At 51.3% G+C, this 21704-nt stretch overlaps 1 protein-coding gene across 3 annotated transcripts; it reads right to left on the bottom strand.

Annotated features, from left to right (window-relative positions):
* Positions 1-10875: 10875 nt before the first annotated feature.
* IFFO1 (intermediate filament family orphan 1) lies at positions 10876-21316 on the bottom strand (the record flags this gene model as incomplete). 3 transcript variants are annotated; one of them, XM_080348349.1, is made up of 9 exons in its annotated part: positions 10876-11008; positions 11610-11740; positions 11930-12019; positions 12711-12837; positions 13292-13476; positions 14396-14536; positions 14762-14857; positions 14947-15007; positions 20607-21316. In XM_080348349.1, 9 exons carry the CDS (start codon positions 21314-21316, stop codon positions 10906-10908), a joined length of 1644 nt encoding a protein of 547 aa, XP_080204475.1. In that variant the 3' UTR covers positions 10876-10905. The 3 variants fall into 3 exon arrangements, with proteins under 3 accessions (XP_080204475.1, XP_080204474.1, XP_080204476.1); XM_080348348.1 differs by having other exon boundaries at positions 11930-12022; positions 12717-12837; XM_080348350.1 differs by having other exon boundaries at positions 11930-12022; positions 12717-12837; positions 13292-13452.
* Positions 21317-21704: the final 388 nt, after the last annotated feature.

The following is a 21704-nucleotide window of genomic DNA, read 5'->3' as shown; positions in this document are numbered from 1 at the left end:
CAGTTAAGCTCCCTGAGCAGCAGATCTCTGCAAGGTGAGTGTCAGCCCTATATCAGGGACTTGTTACCTTCTGGAAACTGAAATGCTGCTGGCGAGTAACCAAGTCTTCTATAATCCATGAGTACTTGGGTAGAGAGAAGATGCACTGCACAGAAACATGTAGCCCTCCATTTTTGGCAGCTCAGTTTACTGTCTTGGGGCTGGTGTGTCATTCTCTCCCTGGCAGGCAGGGTTGGAGCTTCAGACCCTGATCTGGAGCAAGGACTTGAAGCTAGAGGACTTAAAACTCCAAGGACTGGGGTACATTGGACACAGTTTCTTGGAGCTGCTTATTTCCAGTGATTGGGCTGTGTAAAAATTAAATGTTTACTGGGCTAGAGGGCAATGACTCAAACCTGCTCTGCAAGGACAAACAGGTTGAATAACCTGGGCCTGGCTAGGAGCTGGGACTCTGAGCAGGTTTTTAGCTCTGGGACAGCAGCAACACCTGCCTTATCCCACAAATGGCCCCAGGGGAGATCTGGCAACTCTGGGCTTAAAGGGGAGCTGCCTGATGCTGGTGCTATCTGGTGATAGCCCTCCTGCAGAGTTGGGTTTCTGCTGGGGAGAGGTGCAGCCTGCGGCCCCTCAGGCTTACAGCATCTTGGGTTGGTGGTCCTATCCTATCCTCGACTGCTGTGCTTGGGTGCTTTGAGTGGCTGTCCTGTGCGCTGCTGCTGCCTGACATTTGTGTGTGAGCCAGCTAGTGTCTTGTTTGATAATCTGGAAGTGCAGAGAGGCTACTGGAACTCCTCATTGTGGGGGATGCCTGTTTTTCCATGTAAAGAGATTTTTGAACTGAGTTTGAAGTAGGAGCAGTTCACCAAGTCACCTTTTTCCTCTAAAAAGCCTTGTTTGCTGAGAAAGATAAGGCTGCCTGGAAATTCACCTAAAGCAAAGAACTCAAGAGCGCTTGTTATTTAACAAGAGCCCTATGTAACTGGAGATCAAATTGCTGTGAGAACAAGCAAATTCATACAGCCTGGGGGGTTAGCTGGCAGAAGAGTAGTGATCTCAGATGAACAATTGCTGAGAACATCTCAGATAAAGGTTCACTGTGTTTTAAAATGCTATTTCAACTGGTTTACAATCTTGAAATTCCTGGAAAAAATGATAATGGTATCTAGGTGATGCAAGCCAGGAATCACAAAATTTAAAACATGGTTGCTTTTATACAGAAACAGGGTGAGCAAACACAGCAAACAAGTCGTGCAGCCTTTGGACTCCCTGGAGGGCTTGGTTTCCTCTCTCATAGGCTTCCAAAAAAGCACAGCTCTTCTCAATCCCCATTTTGTGTCCAGACACTGTGCCTGCAGATGGCACCACAGCAAGGCCTCTCCAGACATATGGAAAAGCCAGCTCAGTGGTCAGCCTGTCCAAAAACTGCAACCCTGTCCTAATTTTTTTTTTGACATGCATGACTGCGGATGGCACTGGGATAAAGATGGGAGATTTGCTGTGGCAGCTGCTTCTCTCCCTGGAGAAGTTTTTCCCTAATGAGGGAGCTTTGCTTTTAAAGTATTTTTAAGAAAAACTGATAGAAATGCTTGGTCAGGGAAGGCAGACATTCAGGCAGTCATAAAGAGGCTCTTGTTCAGCAAAGGAGCTAAAACCACTCATGCTACTCTGCTGGGATGAACTGGCCCTAAGAGCAGCTGGGACAAGCCAGAATCTATCCTGGTTTATGAATGCCTTGCAAGGGGAAGATACAGAAAGATGTTGACCCTTGCCAAGCGCTCAACTCTGCTTCCCTCAACTGGCCTGGCACGAGGGCTGGCTGCATTGGGCCTTTGGGGGAGAGGGATGCACCTGAGAGGCTGCACCCCTTTGCAAGGCTGTGCCAACACAAAGGTTTCCAGCCAACCCAAGGGACAACTTCTCTGATGGGAAGCCAACCACTTCTGGGGTGGTACACTGCACCTCGTTTTCTTTTTTAAGACAGAGAAAATTCAAGTGATGCTGCTGTATGGTATTTAGTAGTGATGTTACAGGAAAATTCCCTTTTATGGCAACTTCTAATGTTTAGAGAAATTATTTTATACTTCATTGATATTTGCTTACACTACTAAACGTGCACTATTCCCCCCAAGAAAGGGCTAGTTGTCCTCAGACCACCTTCTTCTCAAGATGTCAGCACAAAACTTCAGCATTAAGGAAGATACCGTGTAGTGAAAAACATCTTGAGCAGATGTGGAAACTAAATAAGCTTGCTTGAAAAATCACACCAAAATGTAACAAAATGGTGACTACATAAGCACAGTAAAAACAGTCTTGGACATTTAAAATATACTCTGTCTGCTTCTGAAGTAAATGAGTCCTTGAGCAAAGCCATCAACAATATCTGTGCAAGGAAAAGGAGATACAGGTCTCTGATAGGAAAGACTATGACACAAGGCATATACTGGAAAGTCGTATAAGACAAACACCTTAAACTATAATGTTCCAAACTCCTTTTTAACAGATGCCATTCAAAAAATGCAGGTTCCTGACTTGAACTCGGGGTATGCAAATACTCATAGAAAGCAGGCATTGAAAACAAGCTGCCTACCTTTGGGCAATTGTACTGTATACACTCTGCAAAACCCAATAAATTGTTACTTACTCTTCTGAGCTGCATGTAATTTCTTACTACAGGACAGCTAGCTTACCTCCATATATTATATCTTGCTATAAAAGTGTCCTCTTCTTGAGGGAGTTATTCTCAATTAAATGTTTCTAGAAGGAAGAGTAGTACTGGATTATACTTTACTGAATACGATTTGCAAAGGCAGCATTCAAAAAGCTGAAGCTGTATTCGAATATAGAAGAAAAACTTATGAATACTAGCAAATTAAACTTGAGACTAAAAAGGACAGAGGAGCTTTGGGGTATTGCTAGACAAGAGAATTTTTTTCCTCAGCAGCAATGAGACAAAGCCACCATTGCAAACTGAAGTGTCAGGACTTGAGAAGATGTCCATGACACAAAGGGCAGGCAAACTCTCAGTACCAAGTGGCCAGACGGTCTCCAGCACAAAATGGGTGAACAGGTAGCTGTGCTATAAGTAATTAATGACTCACATCAGCTCCCATGTGATGAAAAACAACTGGATTTAGGGGAAAAAAAAAAAAAAAACAAAACAGACTGGCAAAAACCTTCAAAGAACCTGAACTGCCCTGGGACAACTCTCCATGCTGAAACCAAGTGGCAAGGCTGGTGGTGACTGAGAGAGAAGGTGCAAGTAACCAGCATCTGAGGACACTGCCCCAGGGTCATTTCCATTCAATGCCTTCAGAACAATTTGCTTTGTTGATTATGAAAAATGATGTAGGCACACAACACTGAATCAGCCTTGTAGAAAGGTGCAGAAAGATCTTGTGACTGGGTTATTAAAAATTATGGGTAAAATTCAAGGTTGCTAAGTGAAAAGTAATACATACTGGGGTGGGGGGGGAACTCTGACATTGCAAGTCTCAAAGTCCCCCCTGTAATGTTGCCCCAACTCCCCACCAAAAGAGCAACCTTTGTTGGCCTTGCTCTCGAGTCCTGGGACAGAAAAAATATAGGTGGTTTGTAATCTCTGTAATCAGCTTTTGAGTTACGAACGTGGGTACTGATTTAGGCGCTGAACCCTAAGCAGACATTGAAATCTCACTGAATTCATGTGGTCCCCAGCTCCTCAATCTCCTTCAGACTCCTAGTATGCCTTCCTCAGCCTGATTACACTGCCATCTAGACACATCATGAAGTGACTTTAGACACTTGGCAAAAATGCTCACCCACCTTCCTCTTTTAAAGACCAAAAATAACTATACTTTTCACTCTCAGAACATTTTTCTCCAGCCTGGAATCATGGCTAGGAGTCTTTTTTCCACCTACTCCAATTTGTGATGCAAAGCAGGACAAAGCACACCAATGTCACATGGGCATGAAAGATGTTTAGATACTGTCAGCTTCAGCATCTGGCTGGGAACTTCCATGAGTTTGCTTGTGAGCTCTGCTCTCTAAGTCTTTCCAAACCTCCAGTTGCCCTGAGGATGATGAGTCACTAGTATTTCCTGCTCTTAGACGTATCTATACATAGCTTAAATATTGGTTATATATGTATGGCAATATAATCTATCCTTTGACTCTATTTTAAAATACATTTTAATTTCTCTTGGCATTTTTGACTGAGATATTTACTCCTTTTGAGAATCTATACCATTCCTACATATCAAAAAATGGTATCAGTTTTGGCTGTCAATTACTTGTCCCTCCATAAATCTGTGCAGCTTTTTTCTATTCCTCCATGATTTCTACTCTCCTCCTTTCTCCACTGATTTCTCATTGGTTTTTGAACATGGCTTGTCAGACTAACCACTGACCTCATTTGTTCACCTGCCTGCCTTTTTTAAATGTTTTCCCCAATGCATTTAAAAATTGACATCAGCAGACCACAGATTTCAGCAGCCAACACTTCCTCATCACCACTCAGGGTCAGAGTGCTTTGCAAAACACCGTTTGCAGGAACGCAGCTGCAGCGCTGTGCTCATTCCCAGCACCACTCACTCCCTCTCCCCATGCAGTCTCAGGCTCTGTGCGGTGGCTTCTTCGCTGCTGCGGCACCCCGTGCTCCTCTCTGCTGCTCTAGGTCATCTGTGCCTGGAAATGTAGAAGTGTTTATTCTGAGAGGATCCTGTCAGGGATCCTCCTTAATTTGCTAACAGCCTGGAAAGTGCTTCATCATTCCCCTCTGACCACATTTTGCTCTTTCTAAATGCAGAACAGACATATATGGTGAGTATTTAAATTTTTTTCCCCCTCATTTTCATTTTTTTTTCCAATTTCAGCCAAGAAGAAAGGTTTATATTACTGCTAGTATTGATTTTTCTTTAAATATAACTATATCAACTTGTTAGCGTCCTTAGACATCCAGGTATTGTTACTTCTTGCTTGAGGTGATAGGAGTAGCTGAAGATCTTTTTTTATACAGCTGAATTATTTTGTTGTCCCTCTGTTCCTTTTCCTGCACCCACAGTTGCTGCAGTTGTTACAAGGTTTATTTTAATTAATTAAGGTCAGGCTTAATTATTTTTTTTTATTATTATTTCTAAGTACTGTTGTCACATGGCCACTTATCAAGGAAGTAGTTTACTGAAAGCTATTTTCTCATGCCTACTAAATCACAGCTTTTTGGATAACTGGGAAAACTCTCTTATTTCCAAAGGTCTCCCACTTAATCATACTTTTTTAATACTTCCCCCAAACAATTTTGTAGTAGGAAAAGGCTACATGACACCATGCAGTTCTTTGTTATGGCATTTTTGTCCTGGGTAATATCTTGATTTGTTTCTCAGTTGATCCCTTGTCTTTAGGCAACCATCAATCCTAACCCAGTCTTCATCTGTCATAAGGACATCTAAGATCATTGCCTTACATGGGCATGCCATCATTTGTAAATTGATGAGAAACTCTACATGGCACAGCATATTCTTCAGTATCTCCAGCCAAGGTCTCCCATGACAACATAATTTTCCTTTTCACACAAAGCAGAGAGGTACTTAAATAAATCACTGCGTTTTGTTTGGTGATTCAGGAATATATAAAAGATCCTTCAATGCCTTGACAAAGTTGTGTGTCAGATCATGTTGTTTTGCTGTTAGTTCTAGAGTGAATGTGATTTTTAGCACAGCTTGCAACCCCAATTCACAATTGTTCTTGCCTATTCCACTTTTACCAATATGGTGAGCTAGCAGTTCTACAATGTATCTGTGAACATTAAAAATGTCAATTAAACGCATTTCTTCCTTCCCTAAGAACTTCTGTTTTCTCTTGCACCTTGCCCAGATGCAGTCTGCCATGGAAGGTGAGAATGCTACCTCTTCCCGTCTGTTGTGATACTGGTTTGACTTGGTCACAATACTTTAAGTAGCCACTTGAGCTCCTTTTCCATAGTGTTGCCTTAGTACTTTCCCAGCTCAGGCAGCAGCTCTCCCAGCTCCGAAATCTATACTCCCCTCTGCCAGAGGACTACGACATCCTCTCCTTATTCTTGTCCCAAGACAAAGTGGCCTAAGCATTTAGAAAATTCACATGTAAAAACACAGTCTCATACACCCAGTAGAAGATTGCCAGCAGTGGCTGCACTTCCCTAAAGCTGTCGGTAGCCCACTCCTTTCTCCACGCTGTTTTACTATCACTCCCAGCATTTACCACGGTGCATAGGGTCTTGCAAGATGTCCAAGGAGACAGCACTCCACTGTGTTCTGCATTAATTCCGACATAGCCTCTCAAAAGGAAGTTCTTTTACCCTCAACCAGAGCATTTGACATCCTTGATCATCATCAAGTTCTGAGACATTCTGTGCCACCGGTACCCAAGACAGCAACAACCATAAACATATAAAGAGTATAGCCTTTCGAGAACAATCAAAGCTTTTATGGCAGATGTAGGAGGCTTAGGAAAGCCAATCTCCTAGCGCAAATCTAGAAACAAGAATGCAGCTTTGATCTCTCCTACTTCTTGGCTAAGAAACAAGATAATCAGGTTATCAGGGAATCAAAAGTTGCTCCAGCAAAAGCTGTCAGCATCACATTTAGGTCCACCTAAAGAATCCTGAAAGGGGAAAAAAGCTAACTCAGACAAAGCAGAGTCCTGTGGGACAGACAACTAAGTGTCTTCAGCAAAAGGGTGCTGGGTGGAAAATACAGGACCTTAACTGAATGGAGTGGCAAATCAGATTCTTTCACTTCTGAGATATGATCTAAAATAGATGGGATCCAGGAATGAGAGATGGGAGGAAGCAGGCTTGCTTAACACAGGGAAGAAGAACTGGACTACTTAATGCTGATGGAACTCTCTCTAGAGCCAGTAAGAACATCCCACATCCACATAGTGAGGTGCAATGAGAGCGATGCTCTCTGTCCTCTGTGTGGGAAAATCTGGTATTCATCAAGAAACTCAGGGGGCCTGGTCTCAGAGTTAGCTTGCCATACAGTAACATCTCTGAAGATGAGGGCTCATCTTTCAAATGAGTCCTAGGCGTTTTCATTAGAGAAGGGACAGGGGAGGCCACTCTGCATGCCACAAGATCAGAAACACATTCAGCAGGGAGCCAGGGCTCACTTCTGCAACATGCCTGGCAACCGCCTGTTCTGATCGCTTGCCAAGAGGCTGATCTCAGCACATGGAGCATGCAGAACTGCATTTCCCACCCCAGCTCAAAGGCTGATCGTGCCCCTTATCACCTCATCGAGATGGGATGATGACAAGAGGATCTGTCCCAGCCTGGGGACAGCTCTTGCCTCAAGGGAGGGGTTTTGTGCCACTCCTATTGTCGATATACAAGTTGTGCCAGTCCAAATGTTGGGGAGTAAGAAGCCAGAGCAACCACTAGTATGTTCTCAGACTGTCCAAGTAAGTTTCCACCAACACAGACTTATGTAGGGTGGGGAAGCTGAACCGGCCTGCCTAAATGTTAAGTGGGAAGACCTCACTGCCAATCCAGAGAGACATAATCCTAAAAGGATGGTCTTGGAGAGATGTTCATGGAGGTGAACAAAGAGCAGCCACCTCCGAAGAGTCCTGAGATGGCTGCTGACAGAGAGACTACCCAGATGCATCCTGTCATGAGACTCCATTCAGTAAGAGACATCTGTGCTTGGGCTGTACTTGGGCAATAAACATTGCTATTAATCCACGGACGCCAAGTGAGACAGGACATGTCAAGGTATGCTCTAGTGCACCAAGGACCACAACAAGCTCAGCTGCAACAGCCATGCTAAGCATGGTCAGCTGGAAAGGGGAACTGATCTGTTCCTCCAAAGTTCATTTCATCATCATCATCATCATTTCAACTCATCAGCTGGGTCAAGAATAGGAAAAGGCCTCTTCCATCCTTGGCCAAGCTGCCCCTGCAACCAAGACTTGGAGAAAGTTTAGGCCAAAGATTTTTTTAATAGGCTGGGGTCTAAAGGTAAATAAGATACACAATTATTTCCTGTGAGATGAATACAGACCAGTAGGTGTTCAAAAGATCAAGCAGCTGAGACCCGGGTCTTCTCTAGTCAATTTCTTCTGGTATTGCTTCCTGAGCCCGGTGTCTTGGGAAAGGGCTGAGGCTAGGGAAGTGAGAAGAAACACAGCACTGAACAATTCCCAGATACCACAGTTCCCAGCAGGGCTCATGGTGGAGAAAAGCAGTCTAGATACTCCCCAAAGAACTGAGAGTAGCCCAGAGAAGACTTGGATAAATGGAAGGTCCACATCTCTTCATATTAGGCTTCAAGGATATGGGGTCACCACTGATGGATGGAGAGATGCAGGGGAGATGGTCCAGCTAACACTGGAGGTCTTGGGCTGTGCTGTGCTTCCCATGCCAAGAAACTGCTGAGGCAAAATATTGGTGTTGTGTGTTCTGCCTTTGAGATCTCACGGGCTTTCACACTGGTTGGAGAATGGACCTTACTGCTGGAAATACAGTTCACCAGAGAACTGTATCTTGCACATGTGGGCAGAGGATATCTTGGTTTCACTGTAAATGAAGTCCTGACAAGCAATGTGGGACTGGGGTACCCACATGTCCCGGGACATGGGCATCTGGCAGCACTAGCTGCTCCTCTGGGCATCTTTGCTTGAGGCAGAGGTGATTGGTCCTTCTGTGCTTCATGTTTGAAATTTCTCAGCGTACATGCTCTACAGTCCTGTGAATTTCTTAAGCAGTACTGAGAGGCCAAGATATGCATGTCATGGACTACATACAGGGAAGCCAGACTTATCCAGCCACTCAGAGAGATCTCCATAGCAGAGAAAGAACAAAGTGTTGTAAAGAAATGTATGGGAAAGAGGATTTGCATCAACCAAAAGAGCCTCCAGCCAGGATATAAAGTGATCCCTGAGCTACTGCATGTGAGGTATCATCACTAGAAAGAAAAAGCCCAGATTAAAATATTTCTTCTGACTTTGGCCCTTTTAGGAAGAAAAATAGGGAAGAGGGAAAAAAAATGAAGCAATTGGGCAAGGCTTGGAGGTGAGGTGCATGGAGAAGGCCCGGTCCCAGTGCAGGCAACAAGGCACAGGTCCTGTGCAGCCCCATGCTGCTGGAGCAGGGGAAGCACCCCTCTGCTGTTGTCCCACACCTGCTGCTCCCAGGAGGCACTCATGAGTCAGAGCCTAGGCACAGCAGACCATTGTCTGATTAACTGCAATTTTCCTGAGCCAGCAGCAAAGCCCCAGCTGTGCCGTGGCCTGGAGGGTTTCCTCGGCTGCTGACTTCTGCCATTTGCAGGGCCTTGCCTCACCACTCTTAGCTCAGCCTTCGCTGAAACGCCAACACATGCCTCAACGCGTCTTGCAGGCACCGGCAGAGGACCTCACCTTGCACAAACAATGACCCCCTGCACTGCGCTGTGAGGATGTGCCCGTGCTCAAAGCTCAAGTGCATGGCAGCGTTAGCTAACCAAGCCAAACCGACGGAGACAAAGTGTTGCATCCCCCAGTCCCCATTTTATCTACCTTACCTAATCTTAGAGATGATCCAAAAACTCTACTTGCCATCTACTTTTTCCTTCCTTCAGGAACGTTAATTAGGAGCATTTTTCTCCGGAGCTTCACCTGCCTTGACTGTGCAGTTTGGGTCCACTGGTCAGCAGATGGTGCCAGAAAACAATTCCTCTCAGCAGGCTGCTCACCCCATCTTGCGACCCTGCCAGGCACCAGCCTCCCATCACTGGAGAAGCAAGAGCAACAGCCACCCAAGCAAATGCTACAAGAGATGACAGGACAGGGGAACCCCTGCTGTGGTTATGCCAAGGTTGGATGTGGGACTGGGGGCAGGCAAGAAGATGCTCCGGAATGTCCTGATAAAAAGCTGACGTGGCAGAGGAGGCCAGGCTCTGGGAGAAGAAAGTCCGCAGGTCTGAGCCACATTCAGCTTCGTTTTCCCCACAGGAGCCAAGACCTTTCCAATCCCTGAGCCTCAGCATCGGTGCTGCTCCATGGTTAAGAACAAGGCAGCTCACACAGCACCAGTGTTACACATGGACAGCCAGTGGCTCCAGAACAGGGATCTTGCCACTGTCCCATCTGCCAGCCCCATCTGGCACATCCAAGGGATGGGAGTGTCCCATGGGAGGTCCCCATTGATGTGGGGTTGAGGGTCCAGCAAAGGACACCCCCTGCCTTGAGCCGCACGGCGCCCGCGGCAGCACAGGGAGAGCCCACACCTGGCGAAGCTGTAGAAAAGGAAACTGTCCCATTTAATGACCCCTCGCCCCCGTAACACAGAAAGTGAGCGTGCCGCCAACATGCGGCAAAGCAAAGTGCACAGTGAGCGGGACTCGGCCCCCACCTCGGAGGAGGCAGGGGGGCTCGGGGTGCCCTGTGCGGCATGGGGACTCCCAGCCGGGTGCCCAGCCAGCAGCAAGGACGGAGAAAGCCCGGGGCTCGGTCCAGTTGGCACCAGTGTCAGGTCCAGTTTGCAGGGAGGTATGGCTCTCGCTCGGCTTCGTGTGGTGCAGGGAGGGCAGGGGGTGGGTCAAGCGTACCAGGATGGAGACCGGACAAGATGGGTCTGGGGGGCTCAGGGAGGGGTCCTGGAGAATGCCACCATGGCAGGTTTGGAGCCTCCCTGCCCAAACCACAGTTTAACCAAAGCAGGGGAAGGGAATAGAGAAGGAGCTGGAGGCTGAGCAGCCCCAGCAAGGGCCCTCAGGTCTATCTAGCTATTCCCATGTGCAGAATATCCAGCAGCAGGGGGGCATGGGGTCTGCCAAGCACCCCAAAACAGGAGTGAGCCTGGGCAAGAGATGTTTACCAGTGGCTCCACATCCCTGACAGTCTCTCTCAGGTGCAGCTCAGGCACCCCTGTGCCAGGAGGGGGGTCCAAGGGAGCAGGGCGTGCCCTCATTATCTGATGGAAGCATCGCTGGGGGGGTCACGGTCGGACTCCTCGCTCTCCTCGTTCGGGGCTGACTCGCTGTTGGAGGCTGGGGTGAAGGCAGGAGACTTTCTGCAGAGAAGAGTAAAGGGCAGCAGTCACAGCACTGGCCAGGGGAGGGAAAGGACCCAGTTTGGTGTGGGCAGTGGGCACCAGAACAAGGAGAAGAGAAGCTGAAGCGTCCCTCTTACTCCCTTGAGACATGTGTGGGTCCATGGGAATCCTCGGGTGCCAAAAAGGGTGTACCAGAGAACACTAGCCAAGAGGTCCAGAGCATGAAGCTAGGGGAGGTGGAAGAGGGAGCAGGCTCAGAGCAGGACACTGTCAAGGCAGGTGAGGCTAGGGGTCAGTGAAAGCCAACCACCGAGGTCCCCAGCCTGGAGCCACCCTGTTTTCACACACCTGTGGGGACTTGCACAACATCCCTGCACAACAGCAGCCCCTCTCTCCATTGGGGATGTCTGGCTTCACCTATCAAAACTGACTCCTGCACACAGTCCACCTTCTGCTGAGGTGGCACCATGGAGGCTGGTCACCACGAGTCCAACAGCCTACGGGAACTCTCTTCTCCCCAGACCACAGCAGCACAGGGCTACTACCCTGTGCTTCAGCTCCCACCCACCACCACACTGGCTCTGGTCCTTGCCCAGGGAGCCCTCATGCTGAAGCTCACCTGTCCCCAGACTGGGTGATGAGCCGCCGGCAAGTTTCCATCTGCACGTCCAAACCTCGCTTCATGCTGCACATTTCCATGTACTCATGCAGGTGTCGGTTCATATCGTTCTTGGCTGTGGCCAGCTCCAGCTGCACAAGGAAAACAGCGCAGAGATGAGCCCGGGGCACAGTGCAGGGCAGGGGGCACGGCCAGGCCCGAGCCTTCTGTCCCACATTATCAACTACCTGCTCCAGCACAGTGTCTCCCTCCCCTGGAGACCCACTCCCTCACTTCCCATCCTTCTGTGCCATGTCCTCCTCACCTCCTCCTCCTCTCACCTCTATTTGGTCGATGGTTTCCTGATACTCCTTCTCGCGGCTCTTGAACAGCGACTCTGTGTCCTTGATCACCTTCTCCAGACTGTCGTCCTGCTGTTGAGGAGAGCAGATGGCATGTTTAGAAGCATTCAACATGAGGAACCAAAGGCAGAAGAGAGAGAAATCAGAGAAAGAACTAGCAGCAGTTGGAAAAGGGGAAGAAAGAAGAGCAATGTAGTATAAATAACGCACAAGTCAGCCCTGCCAACACAGGGTAGAGACTCAGGATTCTCCATGCTGGGCACTGAGCACATCAGCCCAGAACAAGCCCAGCTAACGCACAGAAGCTCTGGAGAGCACAGACCGTCCCCAAGCATGATACATCCCCAGGGGACGGCAGAGAGCCAAAGATGTGGGACAGTGAGGGCTTTGGCCAGACATTGAGGTCACTGTTTGGGCAGTGCTGCTGCATAGTGGCCAGGTGGGCTGGAGAGCCTGAGCAAAGGACCACCAGCCAGAGAAGGTCTCCTTTTATGAGAGGGCTACAGCTCTCCCTGCATGTGCGGGCTGTGCCCTCAGCACATCTTTCAGCCTACACGTCCCTGGTCTGTCTAACAAAGAGACCTTCATAAGGATGCAGTAATGTATTCATGTAGAGAAGATGGGTTGTGGTGGGGAAGCATCTGTACAGATTTACAAGGGATGGAAGGGCTGGTCTGGTCTTTGAGGGAGCACCTTCCCAGTTTCAGGCAGAACCAAAGTGTCTCAATGCAGGGCTGGATGTCTGTGGGGATCTGACCACCGTTACCTCCCCCTGCACCTCTGCAGCTGCAATGGCGTATCCAGAGAAGTCCTCCCAGAGAAGCAGTGTTTCTTCTGTCTCCTCCCACGTGAGGCTGTCACAGTCATCCTCAAAGTCATATTCCCTCCTAGGGGCAAGGGAACAACACATCAGCACCCAGCAGAAAAACCATCGGTGCTGAAAGCCTTGCCCCAGTCACAGACAGGGCTGCAGCACTTGGAGGTCTGGCCAGGGTGAGCACAAGTGTGCCCAAACCCAAGAGCTGACAGAGAAGGGGCTGGCTTCATGGTCAGGAGCCCCAGCAAATTCAGGTAGGGACTCCTGAAAGGCGAGAAGGGGGGCAAGAGGAGGGGAGCTGGACCAGCTCACACCCATTGCACAGGTGGGCTCAGGTCTCCTGGGAGGTCAGTCCCACTACACCACAGAGCACAGGGTGTATGTACCCCATGGCAGCACCTCCCATTTCACCCTCCCCCAGGCACAGGGCCCACAGCCCACCCCAATCCTGGGCACTGGTGGGGAGCCCAGTGCCAGAGCCTCGCTCAATACTGGTGGCAGAAATGTGAAGCAGCCGCACTCACAGCTGGTTCAACATCCTCTGCATTTCCTCATTGATACTCATGGCCGTGGTCTCGTCCTCCTCTTCCTCGTCAGGCTTTCGGGAGGCATCGCTCTCCGACAGCGAGGTGTCCTCGTCACTGACCTGCTTGCGCTCCCGCTTCCGCCCCACCGAGGCTGGGACCTTAACGGGAGACAAGTGCAGAGACTACAGAAACGAGGCCGGGTCCGAGGTCGGGAGCAGGTAGTTGGGAGGAGATGGAGGGGAAAGGAATGGTGGAGGGACAGAAAGGCAGGGAAAGAGAGAGAGAAAGAAAGAAAGGAAGGAAGAAAGGAAGAAAAGCGAGAGAGAGAGAGAGAGAGATGGGCTCATTATGATCAGGTTAAAGATGGTGCAATGGATAAAACATGGTTTTAGCATTTTCTAAAATTAAAACTAAGCAACTAAAGATGGAATCTATGAACCTGATGAGAAAAAACAATGTGGTTTTACTGCAGAAAAACTCAAATTGCCCACCACCCCAGTCCACAGACAGGGAAACACAGTGACAGAAACAGGAAAAAAGAGACAGAGTCTGAAAAAGGTGACATATGTCAATATTTACAATCCGACCTTATTTAAAGAAAGTTTAAAATTTGTATGCTTTCTCAACTGAATGGAACTAACCAGTTGCTTCTGTAGGGACAAAGAGAGCGAGACAGAAAGGCAGCAACATCCAGAAAGAGAGAAGAGACAGAGATAGAAAAGAGAGACAGAGAGAAGGTGACGGAGAGGGGAAGGGGAAGGAGAGAGATGGAGTTAGAGACAGACACTCAAGCAACTCATCTCCCTCCTGCAGCTGCTCCCCTATCACTGAGGGGTCCCTGAGCCCAACACAACAGGTCAGCAAGAGGTTCAGGGGACTTGTGATGCCCAAAGCAACATCTGGAGCATTCCACCTCCTCTCCATGCCCTTTTGCCTGGCCCTCCCAAGAGAGGCAGAGAGCGAGGGACTGCAAGGAGTAAGCGTGAGGGTGACCAAACGTCTCCCCTAGCAGGGAGCTGGTGTTGTCTCTTCTACCTCCTTCGGGAACTCTCCTCCCCAGAACCAGTGGCTGAGCCTGGAGCAGCAGCAGGTGCTTCTCACCTGAAACATCTTGATCATGTCCTCACAATTCCGCTGCTGCGCCACGTCGCACAGCTTGGCAGTGATGTCAATGCGCCGGCAGATGTCCATGTCCACCTTCATGGCCTTCTCCTGGATCTTGGTGTCCAGCTCTGTGATGTTCTGAACCCATGGCACCACAGAAGGGGGACAAAGAAGGAAGATTGGGCAATGCAAACAGCAATCAGAGCCCCCAGGCTCTCCCCCATGCTGCACGACTGCACCCTGGACCAACTCTGCCAGACCACCTCTGTGCTGGACGTGCCCCATCAAGGAACTGCTTTTCTACGCAGCCCCACCACTCTGGTAGGATGCTGCTGCTGGGCTGGAGAGGGGTTAGGGACTCACATTGCTCATCAGTCCCTTGAAGACAACAAGTTCTGCCTTGAGCTGCTCCACCTTCATGGCCAGCTCCTCCTGGCAGGCTTCAGCCTCTTGGGCTTCCTGTCCCAGGCAGAGGGAGATGTGCAGATCAGCATCAATCAGTGTGGGGCAGCTGGGGTGCAGGGGTCAGGGAGGACAGTGATGCTCACCTCTTGCAGCTCAGTCACCCGGTCCTGAAGCTGGACACGCACTGTGTACTCCTCTTCCCATCTAGGGAGACAAACACACTGGTCGGATCCCACCAGCCTCGCCTCGCTGGCTGCCAGAAAGGACAGAGCAGCAGCTGCTCACCCCAAAGCTATCTGAGAGGGAGTGATGACGGCACCGGGGTGGGAAGGACAACATGCCCAGGAATGCATCTCTGCTTGTTTCCAGACGACGGCAGCTGCCAAACGCCTGTCAGCCCCACCCACACCCAGCCATGAACCCCTTCCCCACCATGCTTTCTGTTGTCCCTACCATGGGCTGGCCCACAGCTGCCTGCTCCACAACAGGGAAGCTGGGGACACCAACTGCAGGCTCTGTTTAGCAGCTGCACTACATGGCCTGCCATGCTGGTGCTGGCCCGTGGCCCGATGTAGCCCACTGGCCTCTCCATCTACTCCCAAACCCCTTGGCCTCAGGTCACATTCTGTTCAGCTCCCACACTCAAGAACAGGGTTGCAGACATTGGACAGCTGCCCCCACCTGCATCATATAAAAACACAGAATCATGGAATCATAGAATAGTTTGGGTTGGAAGGGACCTTCAAAGGTCATCTAGTCCAGCCCCCTGCAATGAGCAGGGACATATTCAACTAGATCAGGTTGCTCAGAGCCCCATCCAGCCTGGCCTGGAATGTCTCCAGGGATGGGGTATCTACCACCTCTCATGGGCAACGTGTGCCACTGCTTCACCACCCTCATTGTAAAAAATTTCTTCCTCCTGTCTCACCTGACTCTCCCCTCCTTTAGTTTTAAACCATTACCCCTTGTCCTATCACAACAAGCCCTGCTAAAAAGTCTATCCCCATCTTTCTTGTAAGCCCCCTTTATATTGAACAGCTGCAATAAGGTCTCCCTGGAGCCTTCTCTTCTCCAGGCTGAACAACCCCAAATCTCTCAGCCTGCCTTCTCAGCAGAGCTGTTCCAGCCCTCTGATCATTTTCATGACTCTCCACTGGCCTATCTCCAGCAGGTCCACATCTTTCTTGTGCTGAGGGCTCCAGAGCTGGATGCAGTGTTGCAGGTGGGGTCTCACCAGAGCAGAGAGGCAGAATCACCTGCGTCATATTTGTGACCACATTTGTGTGTCTGCAGTCTTGCAGTTCAGGCTGTCCAGAAGCACAAAACCCCAACCTAATACCAAACCATGTTACAGTGTGAGTGGCTATGATGTGTTTCATGATGTGATCTTCTGCCTGTACCAGTGCAGGGGGCTGCCCTGCACTGGGCCAAGCTACCTGGGCAGGGGCACAAGTCTCCTTGGCAGTACTGCCACATAACATGCTTGATTAAATAACACTGTTTCATCCTACAAGGAAACAGGATGGATTGTTCCAATTTATGCCAGGTTGGCCAGTGGGTACTGTATCAGGCTCTGCAGCTTTGCAAGACTGAGCTGCAAGGTGCCCAGCCTTGCTATACAAAGACACATCGCCTAGCAATTATTATATTGTGTTTCACTGCATGAGATCATCATTTTGGGCCATGCTGCGGTGTTGGCTCCATCCACAGTCTGTTGGGAGGCCACCAGGCTGTACTGCTCTTTGCTAAATGACCATCCCATAGAGCAGACGGGTTGGCATGCTCTGCGATGCGGAACAGGGCAGGGCTGCTGCATTCTTACCCAGCTCCTGGCTCTTCTGGGAGAGCCAGATTTCTCTGAGAAAGCAGGATTTCTCTGGGAAAGCAACCAGAGATGGGCCCTGCCTGGTGTTGTGATCTCCAATTTCTATTTAATGCTTTCAAGCAATGACACAGGCACTGCAATCCTGCATGAGGACATGAAAAATGTCTCGCTTACATCAAGTTCGAAAAATAAATCCTAAGTTCTAGGAGACCAGAAAGCATATGAAAAGCCCTCACACTTGTTATCTTGGGGTATCAGGACAATCTGGTGACATAGGAGAGTCCCGCCTTATGAATTTCCAAGTTCTTAAGGCTGGCAACGCTGCTGCTTACTCAAACAAGGAGAAAGTGTGCAGTCCTCGTGCTGGTGTTGGCTCCATCCCGCAGCTACAGAAAGGGAGTCAAAGGGGGTTCCCATCCCTTTAGGGGAAGAGGAAGATGAAGAAAGAGGGAAGGAGAAAGTTAAAACGTAGAACTGCCCTTATATGGGAACTGTTCAAACAAAGCGTCCCTCCCCGGGGATAAAAACGCCTTCCATCACATGAAAAAATTGTCAGCATCTTTCTCAGCGTGGCACTTCCTCTCTCTTTTTTGGTCCCCGCCTCCCTCCGGGTCTCTATATAGCTCGGACTTACTGGGGAAGTAAAGCACAGCTGCAAATCCTTGGAAGAATTCATTTCACACGAGTCTTACAGAAGATGTGTGTGAATCAGGCAGACGCCAATTTAAAGGCAGGAGGCAACAGCGATTTGCCCCACAAGCAACAAATCTGCACACCCATCCCTTACAAGCCTCTCTCCCGATCACCTCCTGCCTGGCTCCTTCTTCCCTGCTCCCTCCTGCAATGCACCACTCCTAATAATAACCCGCCTGCAGCACTGTGCCCGCAGCCCTGCACGGCCGCAGCCGCTGCCAGGTCGCTGCCGGCTGGAAGCAAGGCTGCCCCACACAACCCCATGGCCACTGGCGCACGCCAAGGGGAGGCTCACGTCCTCCCTGCACTGCTGCAAGGCAGCGACCTGCCCAAAGGCTGAAATACAGGAGAAGGTAGAGAGTGAGGACAGGAGGGTCCCAGCAGCAAACAGACCCGGCCATCTCCTTGCCAGTGACAAGCGAGCCCTCCCCAAGCTGGGGAGGTGATCAGATGCAGTGCTGTCCCTCCTCCAGGTATGGCACCTCAAGAAGTTCACTTAGCAAAATAAACAGCCCCCTACATCTTTAAAAATCCTGTTCAATGCAAAAGGCACTGGGGTGCCTTACCCTGTGCTGCACAGCTAGTGCACACCGGTGCTGCGGGGCACCCTTTGGGCTGCTTGGGGCTTGAAGCTGCATGTTTTCCACTCTCACCATGTTTGAACTTCAGTCTTAATGGTGAATGCCCTGACACCCTGCACACCTCCTTGGAGGGCAATTACAACAACAAAAGACCTTCTTGTGGCCTTTCAATATAGAAAGGAGGCTTATAAGAAAGATGGAGAGAGACTTTTTACCAGGGCCTGTCATGACAGGACAAGGGGCAAAGGTTTTAAACCGAAAGACAACAGATTTACATTGGACATAAAGAAGAATATTTTTAGTTTGAGGGTGGTGTGATACTGGAGCAGGTTGCCCAGAGAAGTTGTGGATGCCCCATCATTGGAAGTGTTCAAGGTCAGGGCTTTGAGCAACCTGATCTAATGAAACCTCACAGCAGGGACTTGAAGATCCCTTCCAACCCAAACCATTCTGTGACTCTAACACACTGTGCTGTAACACTACTCAACCCACACCTCCAGTATGTCCTTGCAGCATCCAAGATAAAAACTACTTGGGAATACAGATGTAGCAGACAGCACAAACCTGATGAAACTCTCAGATCCCCAGCACTTGGTGGGTCTGCATGATACTCACAGGCACCCTTTGCCCCCCACAGACCACCTAGCCTCAGTCTGCTCTCCCAAGTAGGGCTCCTGTGAGCCTCTCTCCTGCTGCTGCATCTCTTCTTGTCCTGCACTATTGCCCCTTCACCCCTCCTAGAGCCCAGACTTGAATTTCAGGCCTGGCACATTTCCTGCTGCACTGCTCTGAGCACTATGGGGTGCATAGTGGCAATGCTGCCCTGAAAAAAGCACAAGCTCAGGCACCCAAGCTGTGGGCCAGAGAACTGGGAAGTCCTCTGGTAACATAATCTCTTCCCTCTGCCCCCAGGCAGGTGGCAAAGGGATGACACCAGCCACACTGTCCCCACAGCAGATCAGAGCCTGCCATAGCAGGGAAGTCGCTGCTGGGGGATGTCGGTATCTGCCCTCAGCATGGGGAAGGGTGTGGAAACGGGATCCTCCTGTCCCATTCCCCTGTTTGGGACCTGGCTGCACCCGTCAGAAAGTTCCGGTGCTGGAAAGGGTCTGGGGGTGGGGTCTGCTTTTCCCCAGCTCCTGGTAACACAGTCCAAAAATAGATCCCATCAACAACATTGGCCCACAGCAGCTCATGGTGTCCCCCTGCCTGCCCCCAGGGTGCCCGCTCCCTCCATCATCACCCCCCTGCAGCCTTCCCCAAAGTCCGCTTGCCAGAGCAAGACAACCCCCAAAAGCTCTCCTCTATCCCAAAGTTAGAGCAGCAACAAAGCTAACTTGTTCCCCACTGACTGACCTGCTTTGAATAGGTGAGGCTTGAGCCCCCTGTACCAAATAAGGTGCCTCCAGCTACTCGATATCTGAGCTGAACACAAGGCAAGGAGGCCCAACCCTGAAGAAGGAGCCTGACCCCTGGCTTAATAATAAAAGTCTTTAGGTACATGCAGCAGTCGGTGGGAAAGAAGAGATGTCAACTCCTCCTTTCCATGTGCCTTGCCCAGTGCATTCAGAGCATCTGACAGGCAAGTCTGCTCAACTTGGCCTTATAAAGCCAAAAACATAAGGTGTCATATTGGATTCCCAACCTTGATCTTGGCACCAGAGCCCACCAGGTCAGTGGCACGGCCCCTGTGGCTAGAGTACACTCTTTTGCCCCTTTGGGGTACATAATCAGTTACTTTCTAAGTGCTTCTAAAGCATCATAAAGTGACTTTTGGGAAAAAAAAAACAAAACAAACAGTCACTAGGGTGGTGTCAGTTGCCAGTGGCGGTGTCACGCAGCCCCGTTCCTTGCCCTGCATCCTGATCCAGCGACACCAGCCCCCTGTCCAACCTCAACCTATGTACAGATCCGGGAGCAGCCTCGGAAACTGGCTTAAAACAAAAGCGCCGCCAGTGCGATGCGAGACCAGCGACTGCCCCACATGGGAAAGAAGAACCAGCCAAGAGATTAGCTTTGCATTCTGCTTCGCCCTTCTCCCAGGCACATGCCAAGCCACAGCTATTTTGGGTTGGGAGGAAAGCCCCAGAGGAGTAGGGTGCTCCTGCACAGTTTGCTCCTGTTGAGGCACCAGCTGGGAGACCACTAGGGAGGGAATGGGCCTGGAGTGTCAGTCATCCTGCTGAGGGGCTTCTCAGTGCCATCTAACATACCCAGAGCACCATTCTCCTCCCAGCAGCCTTTTCCAACCTACCCGGCACATCCACCTTCCTCACCTACTTTCTTGCTGCTCCTCCTTCCCGAGTGTTTCCAGATCCCCTCCCTTTTAAAACGCTGCTCCTGGAGTCATGTTATTTCTTCCCCACTTGGAAAGGCATTTCTAGTCCCTTGCACCAGGTTGATAAGATTGAAAAAGGCACAGTGAGCATCCCACGGGGGTTCAACCACCAGGAGGCAAGTGAGGAGACCCAGGCATAGGCAGATGCTTTCAGGAGTCCACATTTTTGCCTTACATGCTCCCTCACCTCAAACTGCTGCCTGGAGCCCACACTCACAGGCAGTCAGACCAGGGCTGCCTCTTCACTCCTGCCTGCTTCTCCCGCACCAGTACCCGTTGTACGGAGCCCTGCAGCTTCTCCAGCGATGGTTACGGTCCCACGGGGAACACGAGTCCATCCCCCTGGCTCCCGCCGCCCCTTCTCACCTGCGCTTGTACTCGTCGCGCTCCCTCTTCACCTTGGCCAGCACGTTGTAGAGGGCCCGGATCTCCGGGGTGATGGTGTCGATCTGCACGCCAACCCCGTCCGGGTGGACCCAGGAGACCCCCGGTCCCTGCACTAGGGTGGTCTCCGGTCCCGGGCCCAGCCGCCGGGCTTGCGAGAAGGACCAGATGGTGCCGGGCATGAAGCGGGAGGCGGCCGAGAAGGGAGGAGACGGCTGGGCGGGGGCGCTGAGGCGGCAGCCGGGGGAACCCAGCGCCCGGGCCGGCGACAGCCCAAGCCCAAGCCCCAGCCCCAGGGTGCGGATGGGGCCCACAAAGCCGGTTTGCACCGCCTGGTCGCGGCGCGGGGGTCCGCGGCCCCGGCTCCCCCCGCCGCCGCCCCCCTCCTCCAGAGCTTGCTGCAGCTGCTTCTCCAGCTGCCGGTTGCGCCGCTCCAGCTCATGGACCTTGGCCAGGAAGCAGCGGAACCGCAGGTTCAGCGTCTTCAGGACGCTGATGTTGGAGCCCAGGTCGTTGCGGAGGGCCATGGCGGCGGGCGGTGCGGGGAAGGGGCCGGGGGGCGGTGGGGCGGCCAGGTCCCCCGCCAGGGGCTCGGCGGGGCGCGGGGCGGGCGGCGGCGGCAGCTCGGAGCCCGGCAGCCCCTGCTGCTCCTGCGGCAGGAGGAAGAGGTTGGGGCCGAAGAGCGGGTTCATGGCGGCGGCGGGACGGGGAGCGGGGCGCGGGGGGGAGCCGAGCCCGCCGGCGCCAATCAGGGGCCCGGCGGGGGCGGGATGCGCCGGGGGGCTGCGCCCGGCCGGCCCCGGCGGCGGGGGTGCGGCTTCCGCTGCGGCGGGGATGCGGCGGCAGCGGCGGGGCCGGAGAGCCGCTCCCCCACCCGGCCCCGCGCCCCGCCGGCCGGCCTCGGGCGGAGCGAGCAGAGGAGGGGACGAGGCAGAAACAGGAGGGGACAAAGCGGAATCCTCCCTTTCCTCTCCCGTCCCGTCCCCCCGCGCTGGGGGGCGCGGCTCGGCTTCCCGGCGCTCTGCTCCGGCGGTTTCGGGACTCCGCAGGGGAAAAGGATAGGGAACAGGCGGGCAGCGC

Source organism: Nesoenas mayeri (genome assembly GCF_963082525.1).
Source record: "Nesoenas mayeri genome assembly, chromosome: 1".
Taxonomy (NCBI): domain Eukaryota; kingdom Metazoa; phylum Chordata; class Aves; order Columbiformes; family Columbidae; genus Nesoenas; species Nesoenas mayeri.
This window is presented reverse-complemented; position numbering and strand designations above follow the sequence as displayed.